The 24,501-nt window shown below is 41.5% G+C and overlaps 1 protein-coding gene across 1 annotated transcript in view; it reads right to left on the bottom strand.

The window, feature by feature from the left end:
* Positions 1-4,162: 4,162 nt before the first annotated feature.
* The window catches only part of LIG1 (DNA ligase 1), a 141,040-nt gene continuing 120,701 nt past the window's right edge, over positions 4,163-24,501 (bottom strand). The window contains exons 21-25 of the mRNA XM_077455901.1: positions 19,881-20,033; positions 17,799-17,852; positions 17,513-17,656; positions 10,997-11,089; positions 4,163-5,292 (exon numbers count right to left, since the gene is read on the bottom strand). Of these exons, the coding sequence (XP_077312027.1) occupies positions 5,218-5,292; positions 10,997-11,089; positions 17,513-17,656; positions 17,799-17,852; positions 19,881-20,033 (519 nt within the window). The 3' untranslated portion in view covers positions 4,163-5,217. The remainder of the gene's footprint in view (positions 5,293-10,996; positions 11,090-17,512; positions 17,657-17,798; positions 17,853-19,880; positions 20,034-24,501) is intronic.

The raw sequence follows: 24,501 nt of genomic DNA, 5'->3' as shown, positions 1-24,501 counted from the left end.
GTCGGGAAGAGGCCCTTGTCCTCATCAACATGAGGACAAGGTGCTTTGGGGTGGGTGGGTGCAGGGCGCCCCCCTTCCCCATATCACCTCCACCCCCATGTTGAGGGCATAGGGCCTGGTACAGGTCAAGAGGGGGGCGCTCACTCGTCCCCACTCCCTTTTCCTGACCAGTCGGGCTGCGTGCTCGGATAAGGGTCTGGTATGGAGCTTGGACCTTTTGCGGCATAGGGGCTTCCCCTTAAAATCCATATCAGCCCTAGGGACATTGCCGCTTGTCTCTCGCACTCGCCGCAATAGAAAAATGTGTTTTTCCTATTGAAGACAGCACAAGATGTACAGTACCCTGCAGCCAAGAACGTGCGCGATAGGATCTTTCTTGTTGGCAGGTGCTGTAGCTGCCCTTGCGTCGTATTTGGTCCGCCGGACCAGCATACAAACGAACGGGTTTCCCACTAGGAATGGAGTCCGACTGAGTTCTGGCGGCAAGATTTAAAACATGTTCTATTTCTAAAGTCCACACATGATCGAATGCTGTCAAAAAGTCCGGTTGTGTGTACGTGGCATTAGGAATATGAGTACCACGCCTTCCTGGGCCAATTCAATGCAATGAGAATCACTTGTTTTCCTTCTCTCTCTTTTCTCTGAAGAAGAACCCCACAAGTCAATTTCTTACAACTAATTGTAAAGACAAAAGGAATAAAAAATAAATTAAAAAAACACTCCTTAGCATAAATACTTTTATCTGGGAGTGTATGCATTTGCATATATTTGCACATTTTTCTTTGTGCGCCTTTGTGGTCAAGGAAAAAAATAAAAAAATAGTAACACTAACCGTAATTTTAAGAAATTCTAAATACACTATATTACCAAAAGTATTGGGACACCTGCATTTACACGCACATGAACTTTAATGGCGTCTTCGTGAAAGTTCAATATTGACTTGGTCCACCATTTGCAGCTATAAGAACTTCAACTCTTCTGGGGAAGCCTATCCACGGGGTTTAGGAGTGATGTGGACGAGATGGCCTGGCTCCCAGTCTCTGCTCTAATTCATCCCAAAGGTGTTCTATCGGGTTAAGGTCAGGACTCTTATCCATGTCTTTATGGATCTTGCTTTGTGCACTCCTGTGAAGTCATGTTGGAACAGGAGGGGGCCCATCTCCAAACTGTTCCCACAAAGTTGGGAGCATGAAATCATTCAAAATGTCTTATTATGGAGACACCTTAAGGGTTCCCTTCGAAGGAACTAAGGGGCCAAGCCCAACCCCTGATAAACAACCCCACAGCCCCCCTCCATCAAATGATTAGGACCAGTGCATAAAGCAAGGTCCATAAAGACATAGATGAGTGGGTTTGGGGTGGAGAAACTTGACTGGCCTGCACCTCCTAACCTCAACCCCATAAAACTCCTTTAGGATGAATTCGTGTGGAGGCTGCGAGCCAGCCCTTCTCGTCAACATCAGTGCCTGACCTCACAAATGCGCTGGAAGAGAGGTCAAATATTTCCATAAATACACTAGGAAACCTTGTGGACAGCCTTCCCAGAAAGCAAAGCGTGGGCCAACTCAATATTGAACCCTACGGACTAAGAATAGGGTTTAAATAAAGTTGATGTACATGTAAAAGGCAGGCGACCCAATACTTTTGATAATATAGTGTATTTCTAGTTGGGCGTGTATACTTGCATACGTCTCTATGTAACTGTGTGGGCAAGCCTGAATGCCTAGTAACACTAATAACAGTTTTTCTAAATCTTATTTATATCATTTCTACTCGTATCTTTATTCTACTTAAGAGGTATATTTATTTTATTTAGGAGAGATATTATATACTTGTATGCCAAATGTCTTTACGAACTAGGGTGCAACATATACATTTTTTTAGCTGTTATTTTAGGAATTAATCCCATGCATATTGTTCATTTTTATTTTTTCAATTTTTATTATTGATTATATAATATATATATATATATATATATATATATATATATATATATATGCCAATTGGTATGATAGTTTTAATACTGGTTGATTAGTTTTCCAATTTACCCGATTTGTCTTTGTATACATTTTGAATAGGCTTATAAGTCTGAATTCCCCTTTATACTACAATTTTCCAGGACTCTTGGTTCTGTCTCGATGTACTCTACTGCCATGGCATTAGCTGATTGGCCCCAAAGTGGCAGTCCCCAAAGTAGTGTTGAAAGGTAAACTGAATCACCCTGAGCTCCAGGGCGATGACTGGCAGCCAGACTTCCTCTGATGACCAAGTTTCCTGATTCAACAGACAATACAGGACATTTCCCAAGCACAAGTTGGCATTCATCATCTGCACGTTCTACATCGTGGGGGATAACAATTTTTCCCAGATGACAGCTCAGGGATGGATATCTGCAAATTCAGGGATAACTTGGTGTTGGAGCTCAACCACATGGGGCAATCCAAAGAGAAAGTCTTCTTGTTCCATATTGTCATGATGCTGAGTTGCAACAACCTTTATTGAAACCGAGCATACAGGACTACCATGAAAGGAGACTACCATCAACCTCATGCAAAGGGCAATAGAGGGGCGCTCAAGGAAATGCAATTCTTACACCTTGAACCAAAAGGTCCAAAGCCTGAGGAAAGAGCACAGGTGCCGTATCGTGTTTAGGACACGGCCACATACTCTAGGCAGCGCAATGGTTCAAAATCTACTTTTGAAGACTGAGCACCCAGTCAAAGTTCTGTATGATGTGAACCATTTTAGCAAATTGGCCTTGAGGCCATTCTGACTGTTCTCACAGGAGCAGCTTGTCCAAGTACTCCAGAATGGGAACACTTCTAGCTCATAGGAGCGCTAACATGGCGCTAGCACCTTTGTGCATAAACATGGTGCCACGGCTGGGCCAAAGGCAGAGCCAGAAACTGAAAATGCTGCTTTTCCACTGCAAATTGTAGGTAGCACTGATGAGACAGTCTTGCTGGAATAGGTGTGGACACACATTAGACATCTTCAGTTGCCATTGTGCTCTTGCTGGGCTTCTCATGTGTCCCTGAATCTATATTTAGGAATGGGCTCCCCCTACAGGCAAGCCTGACCTTCATTTTCCACTTCTATATCTAATATGCTCCAATATGGAAGCTTTCAAATATAGGAAATAAAACTGCACTTTACAGAGCAGCTTTGGCAAGGCAGTCCAGACATGTTGAGTTGCAACAACCTTGATTAAAAACTGAGCATACAGGACTGACTTGGAGACTACCATCAACCCCAGCACCCCCATGCAAAGGTGAATAAAGGGACGCTCAGGGGAACATCATTCCAGTGACATCACAATCTCCAGTAGCATGGTTTAAATGTAGCTTTTGGCTAGGGAATCTCATGGGTACGACTGAATGGGGAGGAACTAATGCCAAAAGAGTGTTCTAGGAGCTTTACAGAATTCCCCTGTTTGCATCGAGAGCCATGCCCCCTACTGTCACAAACCTCTGCTCGATACTTAGCAACATCCTGTGACCCAGCCGAGTTGCTAGAGAAATGGTAGTAGACATTGTTAATCTTCTTAAATATACCAACTATAATCAGGACCAGCATGATTCCACCACCTGCCTGCCCCTGCATTTCTGTGGTCAGATCAACATTGCTCTCAGTCTCCAAATTAACATCTGAAGTGATAATATTGCTTCCTGTGCCACTTCAGGAACACAACAGGCTGACAGGAAAGTACCGCAGACAACCAACCACATAAATAACACAGGAAGGGAACAAATAATGCAGAAACAAAATGTGTGCTACAGAGCCCAAAGAGGACACACCCTCTGCAGTTTAGAGGAAAAATTAAGAAAAAAAAAAAAGATTTCCAGGATGGGGAGCCAAAACCAAGACAATCCTGGTATACATTACATCCATCTTGGAAGACGCCACAGCAAAGTAAAAAGTGTTGGAATGATACTCAACTCCATACTGTCAACCCCATACCCACAATGCGTTTAAAAAATTAGGCCTAAACTTTAAAAAGGTTTTATTGTGTATTTCTCCCATCAAGTAACATAAGAAAGGCACGGTTTTCATCCAGGCAGTCTCACAAAAGGAAAAAAAAAAAAAAGGAATGCAATTTTATTATATATACATGGGGTTGTAGATGGATTATGAAGTGGTATAGTAGAGACAGACACTATAGTTCTGACAATTTAGTTTCTTTATTTTCAAAACATATTTCAGTAGTATCCTATAAAAAAAACACATTTAAGGTGACCATACACTATACACTTTAATTCTACACTCTCCTTTAGATTTAACATCAACTATGTAGTCCAGGGGCCAGTCTGATTTGACGGCAAGTGAATGGGTTGTTTAGGGGCGTCCTATAACATAGTTTTGGTAAATCTAAAGGAGATTGTACAATCAGATTGCATAGTGTATGGACAGCTTTACACAAAAATATGCACAGGAATGATGTTAAAGCAAAGGACTTGAAAATAGCATAAATATACAGTCATAACATTGTATGCTGATGTGAAGATGAAAATGATTCGTTATCTTAAAAAGATATTTCGACTGTTTCTCATGCTATGTAGGAATGCAAAACATCCAATAAAAATGAAAGTACCAACATTTATCATTCATAGGCCAATAAAAAGGGTATGTTTGCTAAAGTTACATTTCTTTGCCACAAACCTAGCAATACTGAATGGAATGGTGGTTGATGCATTAGATAATGGTGGTACATGAACATAATGTTCCAGTCACATTTATTAATTTATCCCATAGACATATGGTTTAGGAATAACTACAGTAATGTATAAATGTGCAGGCTTATAAGGGGTCATGTCCAACAAGGTGTAGGCTACCTAGTCGACTTATCTTTTATTTACAATTTACACTTTTACAGAGTGCTGGGAGTATAGTTATCACCATACATCTGGGTCTCTGACACTGAACCTTCAGGTCTCTTCCACAGAAGCTGTGAATTGTTTGGAGATGCTCCATCTTCCCTTCTTCTCTGCCTGCCCAATCAGAGAGCACTATATTCTATGTGAACCCATTCACAAATATAACATTCTGCAATGATGCAGCAGAGAGGAAGGGAGGCAACTAGAACCAAAGCTACTGTCATGGCGCTGCGAGTATAATGATAGCTATACTCCTGGAAAAGGCTATGAGGTGGCTTACACCTCCTTGGACTTAAACCCCATATAAAAAAGCACATTTTAAGAGTGTATACATTCCACAAATCTAATAGAAATCATCATCTCCTTTCTCTGCAGAAGTGTTCTGTATTTGTTGTTGTTTCTTATAAAGGTCAGCAACCTGAAATGAAAATAAATATTCAAATGTTACCTTTCAAAGACAAGCCAGTTTGCATTAAAATAGTTACAAAACAAAAAAACAACACCCTCCAATGTTACATCAGCTGTAAAGCATTTGACAAATGACATCACCAAGGCAAATCTGTGCTTTCGACATGAAGAGCAAAACAGGCTTACTTTAAGTCTGCCTTGCACAGCAGCATACTCCCCTTTCTGTCACTCGCCCATTGCTCCTTTTTCCTATGGTACCCAAGAGAAACATTCTGTACTTTCAGGTATGTGGACTTACTTCCACGTGACAGCGCTGGTGCTTGTCAATTGACAGGTTAGGCGTCCTGCGATGTAACACTACGTCAGGAAGAGTTGCAGCTATGAGAAAGCTCAGACTAGATCTACTGGCTGCAAATTGAAGGGGAGTATAATCTGCTATGGGCAGCTGGCTTTGAAGTGAACATGCTGATTTGTCCAAAGAAAGTGCTGGTTCACTTTAAAGTCCATTCAAAGCTTGGAAAAAAAAAAAAGCATGCAGTTGCATTTAATTTAGGAATGTACAAAAGAACTAAACTCTTACAATTCTTATTGGTTACATTGTTCTACAGACCAAAATTGAGTGCACAGGAAGCAGACTACGGAAAAGGACTACAACACACCCCCTGCTGAGTCAGAGCTAAAGCAATGCAATCAGGGACATGTCAGACTGCTGCAGAGACCGCTACTCTTACAGCTCATTCACTCCTTTTTGTTAGGCAAATATAGCTCTCGGCTTTAAAAACCAAACCCCAAATTGAAAAAACTGTCCAGTCACAGACCTGTAAGTGTTACTTTAATTTAACAGAGAAAAAACAGGCCCCGTACCCTTGCAGACAGGGTTGTGCAGTGTCGCAGAGCACATGTAAAGTTAACTGTCTGAAATGTAATTTTTCTTATCTCTCTGTCACAATTGCTCTAATACGGCTACAATCACATCAACTAATCTCCCATTAAACTCAACACCAGTGCGGAGGTGAGAAGTTTTACACGGAGACAACCCTCAGAAAACACAGAACTATCAATCTAACCTGCATTACAATCCTTGGCGCTGAATATGGTATTGGAATATGGTATTTACGCAACGAGGAGCTGGGGAAGGACATTGTGGAGAGAGAGAACGTCACCTGCATGGTGTTGCTCATTAAGCCCGGGGTTCCCACTAATTCACGCAAGAATCGCAGCACATTCCTGTGCAAATTACAGTGCCTTGAAAAAGTATTCATACACCTTGAAATTTTCCAAATTTTGTCATGTTACAACCAAAAAACGTAAATGTACTTAATTTTATGTGATAGACCAACACAAAATGGCACATAACTGAAGTGGAAGGAAAATGATAAATGGTTTTCAATTTTTTTTACAAATAAATATTTGAAAAGTGTGGGGTGCATTTGTATTCAGCCCCCCCCCCCCCCGAGTCAATACTTCGTAGAACCAGCTTTTCCTGCAATTACAGCTGAAAGTCTTTTTGGGTCTGTCCGCCCCAGTCTCAAGTCTTTTGCAGACTAACAGGTTTTCTTCTAAGATTGCCCTGTATTTGGCTCCATCCATCTTCCCATCAACTCAGATCAACTTCCCTGTCCCCGCTGAAGAAAAGCATCCCCACAACATGATGCTTCCTCCACAATGTTTCAAGATGGGGATGGGGTCTTCAGAGTGATGTGCAGTGTTTGTTTTCCACCACACACGGCATTTTGCTTTTAGGCCAAAAAGTTTAATTTTGGTCTCATCTGACCAGAGCACCTTCCTTCACGTTTGCTGTGTCCCCCACATGGCTTCTCACAAACTGCAAATGGGGCGTCCTATGTCTTTCAACAATGGCTTTCTGCTTTTCACACTTCCATAAAGGCCAGATTTGTGGAGTGCATGACTAATAGATGTCCTGTGGACAGATTCTCCCACCTGAGCTGCAGATCTCTGCAGCTCCTCCAGAATTACCACGGGCCTCTTGGCTGCTTCTCTAATGCTCTCCTTGCCCGGCCTGTCAGTTTAGGTGGACAGCCTACATGTCTTGGTAGGTTTGCAGTTGTGCCATACTCTTTCCATTTTCGAATGATGGATTGAACAGTGCTCTGTGAGATGTTCAAAGCTTGGGATATTATTTTTTTTATAACCTAACTTTAAACGTCTCCACAATTTTATCCCCGACCTGTCTGGCGTGTTCCTTGTCCTTCATGATGCTGTTTGTTCACACGAAGGTCCTCTAACAAACCCCTGAAGGCTTCACAGAACAGCTGTATTTATACTGAAATTAAATTACACACAGGTGGACTCTATTTACTAATTAGGTGACTTCTGAAGGCAATTGGCTCTACTAGATTTTAGTTAGGGGTATCAGCGTAAAGGTAATTGATTGAATACAAATGCACGCCACACTTTTCAGATAATTTTTGGTAAAAAAAATTGAAAACCATTTACCATTTTCCTTCCACTTCACAATTACAGTTTTGTTCATAAGTTTACATACCTTGGCAGAATTTAGGATTTCTTGGCCATTTTTCAGAGAATAGGAATAAAACAAACTTTTTTTCACTCATGGTTGGTGTTTGGCTGAAGCCATTTATTATCAATCAACCGTGTTTACTCTTTTTAAAGCATAATGAAAACAGAAACTACCCCAATGACCCTGATCAAAAGTTTACATACCCAGGTGATTTAGGCCTGATAACATGCACAGAAGTTGACACAAAGGGGTTTGAATGGCTATTAAAAAGGTAACCATCCTCCCCTGTGATCTGTTTGCTTGTAATTAGTGTGTGTGTGTGTATAAAAGGAGTTTCTGGACTCCTGACAGACTCTTGCATCTTTCATCCAGTGCTGCACTGACGTTTCTGGATTCGGAGTCATGGGGAAAGCAAAAGAATTGTCAAGAAAGAGATCTAAGGGAAAAGTTAGTTGAACTGTAAAAAACAGGAAAGGGATATAAAAAGATATGCAAGGAATTGAGAACGCCAATCAGCAGTGTTCAAACTCTAATCAAGTGGAAAATGAGGGGGTTCTGTTGAAATCAAACCACGGTCAGGTAGACCAACTAAAAATTTAAGCCACAACTGCCAGGAAAATTGTTTGGGATGCAAAGAAAACCCATAAATAGCTTCAGGTGAAATACAGGACTCTCTAAAAACATGTGGTGTGGCTTGCACTTGAAGAAAGATGGGCTGCATGGTCGAGTCGGCAGAAGAAAGCCATTACTACGCAAATGCCACAAATTATCCCGCTTACAATACGCCAAACAGCACAGAGACAAGCCTTAAACCTTCTGGCACAAAGTCATTTGGAGTGATGAGAGCAAAATTTAGCTTTTTGGCCACAACCATAAACGCTTCATTTGGAGAGGGGACAACAAGGCCTATGATGAAAGGTACACCATTCCTACTGTGAAACACTGAGGTGGATCACTGATATTTTGTGGATGTGTGAGCTACAAAGGCACAGGAAATTTGGTCAAAATTGATGGTAAGATAAATGCAGTATGTCATCAAAAAATACTGGAGGAACATTTGCATTAATCAGCCAAGAAGCTGCGCATGGGACGCACCTAGACATTCCAACATGACAATGATCCAAAACACAAAGCCAAGTTGACCTGTCATTGGCTACAGCAGAATAAAGTGAAGGTTCTGGAGTGGCCATCTCAGTCTCTTGACCTCAATATTATGGAACCACTTTGGGGAGATCTCAAACGTGCAGTTCAGTGGCTGAAATTTTATTGGTCTACCTGAATTTGGTTTCAACAGAAATTCTAATTTTCCACATCCTGATTAGAGTTTGAACACTGACTGGCATTCTCAATTCCTTGGATATCTTTTTATATCTCTTTCCTGTTTTATACAGTTCAACTACCTTTTCCAGCAGATCCTTTAACAATTCTTTTGCTTTCCCCATGACTCGGAATCCAGAAACGTCAGTGCAGCACTGGATGAAAGATGCAAGGGTCTGTCAGGAGCCCAGAAACTCATTGACCTTTTATACACACACGCTAATTACAAACAAATTACAGGTGAGGATAGTTACCTTTAACCCCTTCCTGCCGAGCGTACGCAGATGTGCGTACTCGGCTTCCGGGGGGGGGGGTATACCGGGATGATGCCCGCACCTGCAGGCATCATCCCGGTACGGTTTTATTCAGCGGGCGATTGGCTATCCAGCCATAACAACCAAAGCAGCTAAAAGCCACTCGGCTGTTATGCCGGAGGAGCGGGAGGGGACGCCCCCCCCCCTCCCACCCGCAGCTGTTACCGGTGCTCCTGCTCGATCGGGAGCACCGATTCAAGATCCGGCGCCTCCGGCTGCTGGGGAGGAACTGGAACGAAGCCATAATCGGGTTCGTTCCAGTATCCTAATCGTAAAACACGGAAGCGTCGTCATAATGTCACTTCCCGTTTACTTGGCTGCCAATGGCGCCGGTTTAAAAAAAATATACGGTATTCAGAATAGCCGTTTTCGTCGATCTGAATACATTGAAGTGTGAAGGAGGGGTGGGGGGGTCTTTTAGACCCCAATCCCTCCATAAAGAGTACCTGTCACCACCTATTACTGTCACAAGGGATATTTACATTCCTTGTGACAGCAATAAAAGTGATAAATTTTTTTTAAAAACCATTTAGTCATTTTAATATAAATTAAAAAAAATTAAATAAAAAAAATGTGAAGCGCCCGCCGTCCCCGCGAAGCAAAGAAAACGCATAGAGAAGTCGCGCCCGTATATGTAAACAGTGTTCAAATCCCACGTGAGGTATCGCCGCGATCGTCAGAGCGAGAGCAATCATTCTAGCACTAGACCTCCTCTAACGCTAACCTGGTAACCGTAAAAAATTTTTTTAAAGCATCGCCTATTGAGATTTTTAGGTACCGTACTTTGTCGTCAATCCACGAGTGCGTGCAATTATAAAGTGTGACATGTTTGGTATCTATTTACTCGGCGTAACATTATCTTTCACATTATGCAAAAAAATTGGGCTAATTTTGCGGTTTCGTTTTTTTTTTTAATTCATGAAAGTGTCCCTTTTCCCAAAAAGTTGCGTTTAAAACACCGCTGCACAAATACCGTGTGACATAAAATATTGCAACAATTGCCATTTTATTCTCAAGAGTCTCTGCTAAAAAAAAATATATATATATATATAATGTTTGGGGGTTCCAAGTAATTTCTAGCAAAAAATATGGATTTTAACTTGTAAACACCAAATGCCAAAAATAGGCTTAGTCATGAAAGGGTTAATAGCCATTCAAACCCCCTTTTGTGTCAACTTGTGTGCATGTTATCAGGCCAAAATCACCAGGGTATGTAAACTTTTGATCAGGGTAATTTGGGTAGTTTCTGCTGTCATCACGATTTTAAACACAGTTTAAACACACAATAAATGGCTTCAGCCAAACACTAACCACGAGTGAAAGAAAAGTTTTTTGTGTTAGCATTCATATTCTCTGAAAGAAGAAAGCATAAATTCTGCCAGGGTATGTAAACTTATGAGCACAACTGTATATGAATTTTGACAATGCATTCAACTGAATGACGACTAAAAATCTGTTTTTAAACAGATATGATCTGTGATGCTGAAATAAAGATACCAGTCTCTGAGACACAGCAGGAGCGAGGGAAAATCTAGAACAGTATAGATGCAAGACAAAGAAAAACACAAGAGGAAGTCAGATACAGAGGTAGTTTACAGTACCTGATAACTATTTGTTGCCTCTTCTGGTTTTTTATCTTCTCGAATTCTGAGGAAACGTGGGAAACGTAGTGAAATTCCCTTTTCATCTTCCACCTAAAGCACAAATAAATTGAATGTCTACCCACTAAGAACTCTTTAAAAATGACAACCAAACTAAAACCAGAATCTGCTTTACAGATCAACACAGTGCAAATACACAGTAGGCAATCAATTACAGGGGAATATACTGAATACATGAACTCTACAACAGTGAGCAGGAAAGTGTTAAATCTCTCTACGAATGTCATCTGACTGGAAGGCCCTGCAGCTGACCTATAAGCTGCTGTCAACACATCGCTCAGCAGCATTGTCATTCCAGGCCTCCATGTCCATGGAAGCATAGGACATGAAAGGAATTCTGACCAGGTCAAAAACTTTTTTTTTTTTTTTTTTTTTTTTTACTTACAAAAGGTTTTTTTCATGTTTTACAAATAAAATGGTATGTATGTAGTACAGCACAATTTTTTTTTTATCACGTAATTGGTACAAAAAGGAGAATACCTTGGTAACAGGTGCAGGTACTGTACAGTAATAATGTTCTAGTCAAAAGAACACAGTGAAACCAATTTACCGGTAAGCCACCCTCCACATATCCTATTTGCATTGCATGCAAACTTTATATAACAAAACAGGTTTGCTGTTCCACATATACTCAGATGTAATCCTGTGTCACAAGTCATATTCAGATGTAACACTTAACAATGACAGTAAAGATACTGCTAGGTTTATCTTCAGCTGAGCTAATACCCAAGTATGAAATCAGATCAATCAGTACAAAATAGTGTGAATAAGATCAAGTAAATGAATTGCAAAAGGCACTTTGCATAACCCAGCCCATATTTTAGTAAATCTTTTGGGTAAGCCCCTGTGAGTACTGGGGGATAGTAGCATTAATGTTAGCAATTCTGTATTCTTTCATTGGTGGTAATACATGTAGCACTCTCCCAGATAGGTTGCTAGTTAGGTTAGGCTAATTTAGTTCCAGGAGTTATGCTGTGGTCAACAGAGCAGCATGCAATTGCTTTAGCCTGCTCTGGGCTCTGCAGGCTGCAAGTTTGATTGCGGTCTTCTGGAGGCTTCCAGAATATAATGGGCGGGAGAGTAAAACAAGCAGCCTGAATTTTTATGCAGCTTTAACCAAACCTGGGGGAAGGTGCCCAAATGGTAGCTGGGAAGGGGCATAAATAGTCTGGAGCCTGGGAGAGCTGTCTTCCTCAGGAGGAAATGTTCCCTACCAGAAGGGCTGCTGCCTTTTCTGGCAGTTCAGCTGAATATTCTGCTAGTATCTTCGAGGTCCTGCAGCAAATCCCTTTGAAGCCAAGAGTGGTTTCACTGGGGATCCAGTCTGGAAGATTCACTGAGGAGACTGTCTACCTGAGCCTGGATAGAGACATCCAAGTCCCAGGGACATTGAGTACAGACCCGAGAGGAGGATTCTAGTGACTGTTGCTTCTGGTAGCGCCTGGTGCACCAACATTAAGGCTTGCCTGGAACATTCCTGGTGATGCCCCAGTGCTGTCCACTATGTTCTACTGCTGAAGTGGACTGTTCTAAGAAGTAGCTGCAAAGGGAAGAGTGTCCTTACATTCCTGTTCAGTTCTCTGGAGTATCCCACAGCTTTCCTAAGAACCCATGCAAGTTACTCTGCAATAAAAACTTTAAAAGGCAACCCCTAGACCATTGGCTGATTTCACTGCAATGGTGGGAAAAGAGCCCAGGATTCAAACCATTGGCACTTTCAGGGGGTGAGTACTACATGTTGGGGGGGCTCAGTCCTGGATTTTGTCTTTTTGTGCAAGCAGCATTGTTACTGGCACCCAGTGAGAAACCAAGTGCATTTTTGCAGATGCCTAGGCAGCCATCTGATTGCGCACACCTTCATGTTCTGAAATCCAAATAACACCTTCCAAAATCGAAAAAAACACAGATGCCTGAAGATAAAAAGGCACAAAGAATTTTCTGCCCTAGTGGAACGAGGCAAGAACATTTCCCCAGCTTGAACAACAGTGTGGAAAATTCACGGAGTGATGGAGGAACTGGAAACTGGGGCACCATTATGAGGGCCCCTTCAGAAAAACCAAACCAAGAACCTGGTTTACTGAAGTAATCGCCAAATAGAGGCCACACTTAGGAGGAGTAGGAGCTGGGTACAAAGATGACATCACAATGGCTTCATTCAAGTAAAAGCAATGTCACTAATGCCAGCAACCAGGAAGTGGGGCAAAAAATAAGTTCTTTGGGCAAAAGATATGGCTGTTCTGCCAGAGGCCAACGTCAGGTGTCAAGTAGGTCGATTGTGTTTTGAGAAAAAGCAGAGCAGAGAGAGAAAAAAAAAACAGGGGAAAAGCAGAACGAAAGTCCAATATGCACAGCTCAGTTTACATTTTGGCACAGTCCCTATGTGCCAAGACAACTGCACTCCTGTGCAAGTGTGGGAATGATGTCACCCCCTGCCAGTCAATAGCGGCAGCTGAAGACTGGCACCCAGAAGATGATAGGGAGAACAAGCGGGAGTGGGCAAGGGACTTTGTGGTTGTCGAACTGTAGAAGCAAGGGTAAATATTGCAGAGTTTAGTTCAGCTTTGGTACTGGCCTTCAGCTTTTTGTGCCCATTGTCCAGTCATTCTGTAGTTGGCAATATAACCCAAAGTTTATGAAAATTAAGTGATATGTTTTTCAATGGCAATACTGAAAGATTGTAGTTCTATTTATTTTTCCAATAGAATTTTTAACTGCTTCCTGCCCGGCCACTGTATATAAACAGCCATGCGGGACAAGAAAGGTTCTGCCAGGACGTGTCCGGTCTTGCGTTGGTTAAAAAAAAGAAAAAAAAAAAGAAAAGAAAAAGAAGCATAGACAAGAATATTGATACAACCCTTACCCATTCTCTTCTCTTTCATGTAGATTCTCATCCAAATAAACTCAGATTCATGCATGTAGGCATTAAAACAAGTCTTAAGTATCGCAACCTTTATATATTACGCCACATTCACACTAGCACATATCTACAGATAGTTTGCTGGGTGCAGAGGAAGCTAAACGCCGCAATTGGAAGCGGCAACATTTTGTGCGAAGGCTACATACAAACTGGCCAATTAGATGCAACCAGAACTCCACAGAAACGCCAATCCTGGATGCACACTGTCAGCACCCAGGGTCAGACGGAGGCTCTATTTGCATGTGACCTTTCCAACGAGCAAACTGCAGTGGTGCTGGCCACTGATTTGTCCAAAATCTGAATGCTGCTACTAGTTGCACACAGTGGGGTTAATTTACCTACCTAGAGAAGTTACCAGTGGTGGCCAGTGTTTTTTTTCCTGCATCGTTCATTCGCTGTTGCAACACACATGGGTGAGTTCCAGACGCAATGCTCTGCACCCTGAGCCAACCCTATTTCGAAGCCCATTAGAGCATCTGGCTCTAATCAGTGCTTCAAAAGACACCCCGCCCATCTCAGCCATAGGAATTCATGTGCCCGGAATCCTGAAAGGGGCAAGACGCATAGATTAGGGGGCAGTGCCAGTGTGCCAACAATTGATGGGCCGCCCCTGGAAGTTACACTTTGCTTGGGAATGTTCTCTACAATTTAATGACTTCGCTGAAGCTCAGCTGGCTTCCATAATTCAATAGCGTGCAAAGAAAAATTCAGTTTTTCCTTGCACATGGTTGGGTATTCTTTGTAAAATGAAGTTACACCACATTCATTAACCTCTGGGGAAAATTTCCTTGCAGAGTGTAACTTCCCAAAGTGAACAGTATTTCCAAATAAACCTCAATGTGCGCAGGCAGCATTTAAAACCCTCAGTAAGAAGCAGGGAGACCTGAGAGAGGACACCCAGGCTGCTAAGGCCTCATGCACATAGGGCATTAGAAAAAAAAAGAGCTGCAAAACCGCTACTGATGTCAGGAAAAAAGGTGTGTAAAAAACGTGCTTTTAGTAGCTTTTTGCATTGGCGTTAATGTGCATTTAGCCACGCTAGCTTTTAGCAAGGGCAAGGGCCTCTTCCCAACAATCCTGGCTGGTGGTTGTCGGCGTTTGCGGGCAGGGGGCTTATTGAAATACGGAAGCCCCCTTTAATAAGGGGGCCCCCAGATCCTCACCCCCACCCTATGTGAATGGGTCCACCGTATGCTCTTACTTATATAGGCTTGGCCACTCGGTGGTATCACTGAGGCCCTTGGTGATGTCACCACCCCATCATGCAGCAGGCGCTGATGTCACGAGGGGGAGGAGCCTCCGGATGACATTACTGGATGGCCACGCCTATATAAGTAATGACACACGGCGGATTCAGCATTACAGCGGGAGATAGTGTCCGGAAAACATCAGAGGAAGAACAACGGAGAAGGCAGCTGAGAGAGGAGACCTAGCAGAGGCAGAAGACATCAGCAGAGGCGGGAGAAGAACCATAAGATGAAGACATTGCCAGAGGGAGAAGAAATGCCAGAGCTGCCTAAATTACTTTAAAAACCCATGTAGTGTTTTGATTCTTGACACATTTTTGGGTGAATGGGTAGGGGTACAATACACCCCACACTCATTCACATAGGATGTTGCCCGGGATTTGGGGGCCTCCTTGTTAAAGGGGGCTTCCAGATTCCGATAAGCCAGGGTTGTCGGGAAGAGGCCCTTGTCTTGCTGCCTTGCACCCCCACCCTTATATACCCGCCATGCTGCATGCTCGGATAACGGTCTGGTATGGATCTTGGGAAGATCCAATGCCAATTTTTATTTTTCATTTTGGCGAGGGGTTCCTCAGCACACAAGCCTCACTGCAAGTCACATCATCGTGATCCAACTTCTATTCAAATCAATGGGCTCCCATGGGAAACCAATGATTTTGAACAGAGGCATTAGAAACACAAAAAAAAAAAAAGCCTTAACGTGGCTTTATCCAGCGTTTAGCTGTTTTTACCAGCATCAGGCTTTTTTTTTACAGCTCTAACGTCGGTAATCAGTTGGTTGTGGGTTTTTTGTTGGAGCTTAAAAACGCCTATGCCACTTTGACTCCTTTCACACTGAGGCTTTTTTCCAGGTGCTTTTGGGCTAAAAATAGCGCCCAAAAAACAGCTCGCCTGCAGTCTCAGTGTGAAAGCCCGAGTTCATTCACACTGAGGCGATGAGCAGGATGTTAAAAAATGCCTGCAAGCAGCATCTTTGGAGCGGTGAATGAATGGGCAGTGCTGAACTGCCAGCAAAGTGCCGCTGCAGTCGTTTTAAATATTTTTCAACCATTAGCGAGGGTTAAGAGTGGCAAAAACAATGGTAAAGCGCTGCTATAAATAGAGGCCCTTTACTGTCGACGCCCCAGTGTGAAGGCAGCCTTACAGCTTCTAAAAGCCTGTGTGTGCATGAGGTCAAATAATAACATGGAGAGGCGTTTTTAAGCTGGAAAAAAAAAAAACGACGCTCCTACAAGCGGCTGTAAACTCCCTGTGTGCATGAGGCCTAAGTGGTGAAGCTGCAACAGTTGGGATAGAACAGTCACTGAATCTGGGCCTGAACCGCCATTTAGTGATGGCTGACATATATATTTATACATGTCTTTATCTCCATAGTGGAGAAGGATCTGGGGGTTTTGGTAGATCATAAGCTCAATAATAACATGCAATGCCAAGCTGCGGTTTCCAAAGCGAGCAAAGTCCTTTCCTGTATTAAGAGAGGTATGGACTCCAGAGAGAGAGAGAGAGAGAGAGAGAGAGAGAGAGAGAGAGATATCATTTTGCCCCTGTTCAAATCATTAGTAAGAAATCATCTGGAATATGCAGTTCAGTTTTGGGCATCAGTTCTCAAAAAGGATATCGGGGAACTGGAGAAAGTACAGAGAAGGGCAACCAAACTGATAAGAGGCATGGAGGAGCTCAGCTATGAGAAAAGATTAGAGGAACTGAATTTATTCTCTCTTGATAAGAGGAGATTAAGGGGGGATATGATCAACATGCACAAATATATAAGGGGTCCATATAGTGAACTTGGTGTTGAGTTATTCACTTTACAGTCAACAAAGAGGACAAGGGGGCACTCTTTACGTCTAGAGGAAAAGAGATTTCATCTCCAAATACGGAAAGGTTTCTTCACAGTAAGAGTTGTGAAAATGTGGAATAGACTCCCTGCAGAGGTGGTTCTGGCCAGCTCAGCGGATTGCTTTAAGAAAGGCCTGGATTATTTCCAAAGTGTACATAATATAACTGGGTACTAACATTTATAGGTAAAGTTGATCTGGGGGAAATCCGATTGCCTCTCGGGGGATCAGGAAGGAATTTTTTCCCCTGCTTTAGCAAATTGGATCATGCTCTGCTGGGGTTTTTTTGCCTTCCTCTGGATCAACTGTGGGTATAGAATTGGGTATATGGGATTGTATGATATTATAAATTTTTTATTTTATTTTTTTGTGGTTGAACTTGATGGACATGTGTCTTTTTTCAACTATGTAACTATATTTATCTTTCCTTATGCAAACTAAGCAAAATACATACCAGCCCCACTGCAGCTTTATGAACTGGGGAGATTGAAAGATCTGCACATTTCACTTCCCAAACTTGCACAGGCTCCAACCAATGATCTGGCTGTGCTGCACTGTCCCAGCGATAGTAACTGCGTGGTCCGTCAATCACATGGTCCTACAACGAAAGATTTATGGATGCATAGCATTAGGATATGTGGAGTAAATGATCTCTGAAAACAGTTCATAATTGTTACTAAAGACATCTAAACTGTACTTAGTCTAGAAAAGCATCCCATTATTTTACATGGGTGGATTACCTTTAGGAAATTGTAGTGGTTTTCCAGATCCTCATCTGTAAACCCTGTCCCAATCTAAAACAAAAAAAAAACAAAAAAAAACAAGCATAATAATAAGTACAGTCATTATGACACAACAAAAACCTAAAATACAAATATATGCATACGTAGAATTTAAATCTCATATAAAGTAAACCTATGCCAAATCAGACAACACTATTTTTAACTTGATTTTAAAGCTAAAGTCCAGGCAAATGGCTAAATACGGTAGACAATAAAAACATGGGAAGAGGCCAATTTACCAAAGGATTTGTATTTCTGTCTATTCAGTTCTAAAATTTAAAAAGCTCTATACAGCATAGCACAGCCCTGTCTAGCAGAGAGGAATACATATTGCAGCTAAGTAAACCTTACAAGGCTTTACCTCCCCAATCTGCAACTGTACAGTAAAAGGATACCTTGATTGATAAGCTAATCCCTTTGGAACTATTCGCTCCTCTAATCAGAATGCCCCTTATTTGACAATAAGCAGTGCAAAATAGCCGATGGGCTACTTGTGCTGCTTTTTACACTCAGTCTGAGCTCAGTTGTACAAGGAGCAGCAACCAAGTCAAATTCAGGTATTTATAAATTTTATATATATATATATATATATATATATATATATATATATATATATATATATATATATATATATATATATATATATATATATATATATATATATTCCTGCACAGTAATTCCTGATCAAAAAAACGATTAGATAGTGAAACTAACTAGCATGGTAGCCCCGCTACGGCACTTTTCGTTTTTTAGGCCTTTACAAAATTTCTTTTAAAGCATACTTAGTTTAAATGCATCTTTTAAGTTTCCTCCCCAATCTACCAGCACCACTTTAAGGTTTTATAATTTTTTATCTATGTTTCTGCCAAACCTAGGCTGCACAGCCCATGGGTTGCCAACACAGCCAATGTCACAAACTTTCCCAGCAAGTCCATTTCTTCTCTGCACATGCATAAAAAAAAAATCCAGTAAATTCCTATGGAAAGGTAATATATCCTTGGGATACATAAGAGTTGGCTTATCTTTAGTAACAAGTGGGATTTTTCCACAATACAGAGTATAATCCCTTTGAATACTGTAAGCTGCCCTTAGCTGACATGTGGAAACAGTAATATTTCCAGGGTTGAAAGGTCACGATGAATAATGCAACTCAGGAAATATCACTGCTTCTTGGAGTTGGGTAATAGCAGCTTCTAGTAGTGGATCGTAGCTACGGCTCCCTTTAAGACATTTGCTAAAATAAGCACCACTTTGAACATTTGAAACGCTTATGTTACTAGATATATACAATTATTCTGGTTGGCAGATTTTTTTAAATGTGACATAGATCATATTTAGTCTCAGGTTCCTCACACAGAAGTCATTAAACATTAGAAATGACCAGTCCCACTTTAAGGGCATCTAAAACAGAAGCTTAGCCTTAATTAAAAGAACATGCTCTACTCTATTAAAAAAAAAAAAAAAAAAAAATTTAAAAAACTGGCATCTCATGGAGTAGTCGGTGTTATATGAGGACACTAGGGGGCAAACCCAGCAAAGCTTTTGCAAGTGTCCATTCATTTAAAGGTAGTGGCAAATAATGGATTGTCTATAAATCAATTCCTGTGCCCGGTGCTGTATTATAAAAATATTTTCCTGGCAGGTTTCCCAATGGGGATAAAAGCAGAATTTGTGACAAGCTGGGGAGAACAACTGAATAGCAAAGAGTGTTGTCCCTTTATAACAGGGAGGTGCCAGAGGAATCCAGTTATGTTAGAGAAAGCTGCAGAATATTCAGAATGACTTTTTTAAATTATATGAACATGATAAAGCTTCTAAAAGATTTCACTCATTAATATATACTATAAAATTACACAAAAGTAACATTTGATTAAGGAAAGGGAATCAGAAGAGCGAGTGGACTTTCAGAGTAAGTTTAGAATGGAGCTGCACAAACAGCTGAGATTTCAACTTTAGTTATACGATTAAACTTGCACTAAGGTTTCCCCAGATAAAAAAAAAAAACAGAAAAAGGTACATATTCCACGATATTAGACAAACCTTGCAAATGGTTTGATATTCTTCACTCTCTTCATCATATGATGCCAGTAAAAAGCCTCCATATTTTCCAGTTCGCTTTCCTTTCCCCAAATAAGCACCAATAACAACCAGATCCAGAGTGTCTCCTACACCATCCAAGTAATCTTTCTTTAGCTAGAAAGGAAATAAGTTCACAGATAACAGAAAACTTGAAATACAGTAGCATGAATGTAGAAAATAGAAGAATTGTCCGTTTCATAAGGCCCTATGCCCACTGGGAATTTAGCCACGGTGCATAAGGCTCTGGCGTTTAGGTGTGGACATTCGAGATAGATGCATTGACCAGCCCCTGTCGGAAGCCTGTCAAACTCTACGAGAGACTGACAGCTGCTGCAGCTGAATGGAGCACCCATTGGTACCTAAATTTAGGGCAGTCTGTACCCAAGGATGAATGCTTGAAGCACAAGCTGTGTGTACTGAGCATTTGTCCTGGGTGCATACTACCCTAAACACATGTACCCCTAGCTGCACCTTTTAGCATCGTCCATCCCCAGAAGCTGTAACCTTCTCATAGAGCTGGACAGCACACCTAAACCCCAGAGCCTCATGCTCCATGTGCAGTGTACATGGGGCCTAATGCTTACATTGCATCTGTTCTATATCTTCAGGAAAAAGACAGACAAGCACTCCTGAAAAATTGTATTTATCCTTTACCTGTAAAATCCCATCTTGCATTAAATCCCAGGACACAGGGTAGCTTTATATCCATTACAATAGCGATATGCTGTCACCCTCAGGTGATTAGAAACTGCCAAAAAAGGACTAGAAATCCCCTCTTAGGCATAACCCCTCCCAGCTAGGCAAAGCTTTAGTTTTTGTAGTAAGCTGAACCACAAAGTAAGAAGGTTCATGTGAAATGTAAACCACAAATCACATTTTCTTTATTGTACATCCCAGGACAGAGTAACTTCATACCCACTATGATGAGACTTGGAAAGAAAGAAGGTAACACAATGACCTGGTTAAGATATAACAAAAAAAAATCACCTTTGCGGGAAAGAAAAAAAAAAAAAAAAAAAAAAAAAAAAAAAAAAAAAGAACAGCGGCACCACCTATCACTATTAATCACTTACAGGAATGAGCGGCCAATTCTGAGACTCTACGAACCAAAGCAACGGCCACCAGATAGATAACCTTCTGTATCAGAAGGAATAAGCAAATATTACAAATGGATTCAAAAAAAGATTTCTAAAATATAAAAAGCACCCAGCTGAGGTTCAAAGACAAATGAGTCTTGAGCAGACTAATACATGTGACCCCTTGCACAAAGGAACACATCAAAGAATGTGAGGCAACTGTTCTTTGAAACAGGACCACCAAGGCCGAAATCTGACCTTTTTAATCATGCTTAAGGCAAAACCCTGATCAACTCCAGATTGGAGAAAAGCCAGGATATGACCCACACCATACAGATGAGGAGGAAGCCCTTACGCTTCATACCACGATAAATAAGATTTCCAATTCCTGTGGTAAATCTAAGAAGTTACCTTTCTTGGCCTTTAAAAGTTTGGGAATGACTGAATCAGACTCCCTTGTCTCAAGACCCTGGCTTCAATAGCCATGCCATTAAAACAAGCGACTACATTGAAGGATGGAAGGTCTGGTCCTTACGGAAGGGTCCATGGTTCAAACGGAGATATGTTTGTCATGTCGGAGCACCACATTCTCCTGGTCCAGGCTGGGGCAATCAGAATCACCAAAATGACTCTCACCTCCAATCCTTTGAAGCAGAGGATGAAGAAGCTGCATTAGTGGGAAGGCATAAAAAAAAAAAAAAAAAAAAAAAGAACTGATCCCATGGTGTCAACATTGTAGCCACCATAAACACGAAAAGTTCCCCAATTCCTGAATATATATCTGTCCAGTTATGCATTGAGCCTGGACCTAAAAATCCCACTCCCCAGGGACAGTTACTGACATGAGAAATTGATAAAACTCCACATCTGAAATGGGGACAGCAAACAGTGCAGGAACATGCAGCTCTGACCAAGACAAGGCATGATCCACTTCCTTCTGAGCACCCTGACTTTTGGTGCCTTCCTGATGATTTATGTACACTGTCACCAACGTTGTCTGAATGAACACTTACAGGTAAGCTCTTCAGATGTATCGAACAAGACAAATTAACCTGAATTCCAGGAGATTGATGGCCAATGGCCTCACCTGCGGTGACCAAGTCCCTGAACTGAGATTGTGTACAGAACTCCACCCCAGCCCATCAGGCTGGTGTCTGTCATCAGGACTTTCCAGGACAGAGAAAGAAATGATTTTCCAATCTCCAGCATCCCTAAAGAGAGTCACCAGTCCAGGGACAGCCTTGTTCTGGGATGCAACTGCATTGGAGAGTCCAACAACTGCGCCCTCCTGTCCAATGTTGACAAGACATTCCGTTGCAGGTCTCTAATGAAACTGGCGGAAAGGAACCGCATGCAAAGAGGCTACCATCTTTTGCAGAACCCCCATGCAAAGCAAAATTTAGGGATTTGTCATGGCTTGGAGTATCTTTTAACTGACTTCTCAGAGCAAGGCATGAGGGAAGAACACTCTCACTTGGACTTTGCAATCATCCAGAGCAAGTCCAAACCAGTCTCTTGAAAAGGCGAGCATTTAATATGCTTCTTACAGAGTAACTCCACTAATCAACATTTCAGCCATAAGATCCCATGCATGTGACAAGAGCCTCAGATGAGAAAGTTTCTGAATTAAGTCCTTTAAGGCATCCACTGAAAAGTGAAGGGCAGGTGGGAAATCTTCCAAATATCTACTTATCTCAGTATCCCCATTCAAGCAGGGTCTTGCTCCTTGTCATGCAGCAGGCCCAAACTTTAACGTTTTGGCACACTGCTAAAGCCAAGGACTGCCACCAAGGAAAAAAAAGGGACTTTAAAATTAGGCTCCAGAGCCTTTCGGTGATGGCGGTGCACCATCTTATAGAACAGTTTGGTGAATACCCAGGACCAAGTCAATTGGTTAAAACCCAGATCCTCCAGATAGACCTTTATGTTCCCTCCGCCGAACAGGCATCTCTCTCTTTAGTCAGGGCCAGCATGATTCAATACGACGGAATGTGTATTACCCGTATGCAGGTGGATTATGTGTCCCTTAATGTGTAACCGCTATGTGCAATACTGAAAACAAAACCGCAAACCTGGGCCCCTCTCCCCCTTAGGGTTATGGGCAGAATAAATCTTATTAAGATGATCTTACTGCCCAAAATACTATAAATCCTCTGGCACACATCTGTATGTGTGCGTGTCTCTATATTTATATATATATACATATATACATATATATATATACACACACATACATACATACACACAGTTAGGTCCATATATATTTGGACACAGGCACTATTCTCATACTATTGGGTCTGTATGCCCCCAGAATAAAATTAAACAATACAAATGAGTATGAAGTGCAGACCTTCAGCTTTAATTCAAGGGGTTTAACATAAAATGTCAAGTACTAATTTTAGGAACTGCAACCATTTTTATACACAGTCCCCCCATTTTCAGGGGCTCATATGTAATTGGACAAATATAATCATAAATAAAATGTACATTTTTTTGAGAATCCTTTACTTGCAATGACTGGAACACCAAAGACTGGGCTTCCTCTTCTCTGATGCTTTGCCAGGCTCTAACTACAGCTGTCTTTAGTTCTTCGTTTGTGGATCTCTCTGCATTTAGTTTTGCCTTCAGCAAGTGATGAAATGCATGCTCAATTGGGCTGAGATCAGGAGATCAACTCGAACAACTTGCAGAATATTCCACTTTTCCTTTAAAAGCTCCTGGGTTGCTTGTCCTGTGTGTTTTGGATCATCGTTCATCTGTACTGCGCTGTTCAATCAACTTTGCTGCATTAGGCTGAATCTGGGCTGACTGTATAGCTCTAAACATTGCAGAATTCATCCAGCTGCTTCTATCTTCTTTCACATCAATATAAACCAATGACTGTGCCACTGGAGCCACGCATGCCCATGCCATCACACGGCCTCCACCATGTTTTACAGATGACATTGTGCGATTTGGATGATGAGCTGTTCCAAGTCTTCGCCATACTTTTTTCTTTCCTCTTCCCAAATTAGGAGTATCACCTCTAATTAGTATAGATAACCAATAAGTACCATCATCCACAAGTCATAATATTAAGAAAATAATTGGTATGAGATTGCTAGGGATAGTTGCTCATGCTAGTCCTCTAGACAGTCCCAGACCTAAAAGTAAAGAAAATTGGACTATATCGGTACTTTTTAAAGAGAAACAATAACATTAAAATTTCATCTTGTTTAATAAACATATACGAAAACAAAAAAATAATGAAAAAAATGATGCACATAATTAAAATACAAATAAATGCACATCACGATAGAAGCGTCTTTGAAGAATTCTCCACAGAAAGGAGTTCAAATCAAGGGCGCGTGGGGGTCAAAGCCGCTTCTTCAGGAGGATATCTATACAGAACGTAATTCGTAACGTGTTGTAATTCGACAGAATTTTTTCATAATTGGAAATATTAAGGAGTTTTTCCTCCTCCCCTCCTTTATTAGGGCTGTCGAGTCAATCCCCCATGTCCGCCT

Source organism: Lithobates pipiens, unplaced genomic scaffold, assembly GCF_037356315.1.
Source record: "Lithobates pipiens isolate NorthernLeopardFrog02 unplaced genomic scaffold, aLitPip1_a1.2 Scaffold_27, whole genome shotgun sequence".
Taxonomy (NCBI): Eukaryota; Metazoa; Chordata; class Amphibia; order Anura; family Ranidae; genus Lithobates; species Lithobates pipiens.
The sequence above is the reverse complement of the archived record's forward strand: the minus strand, read 5'-3'. Positions and strand labels throughout refer to the sequence as shown.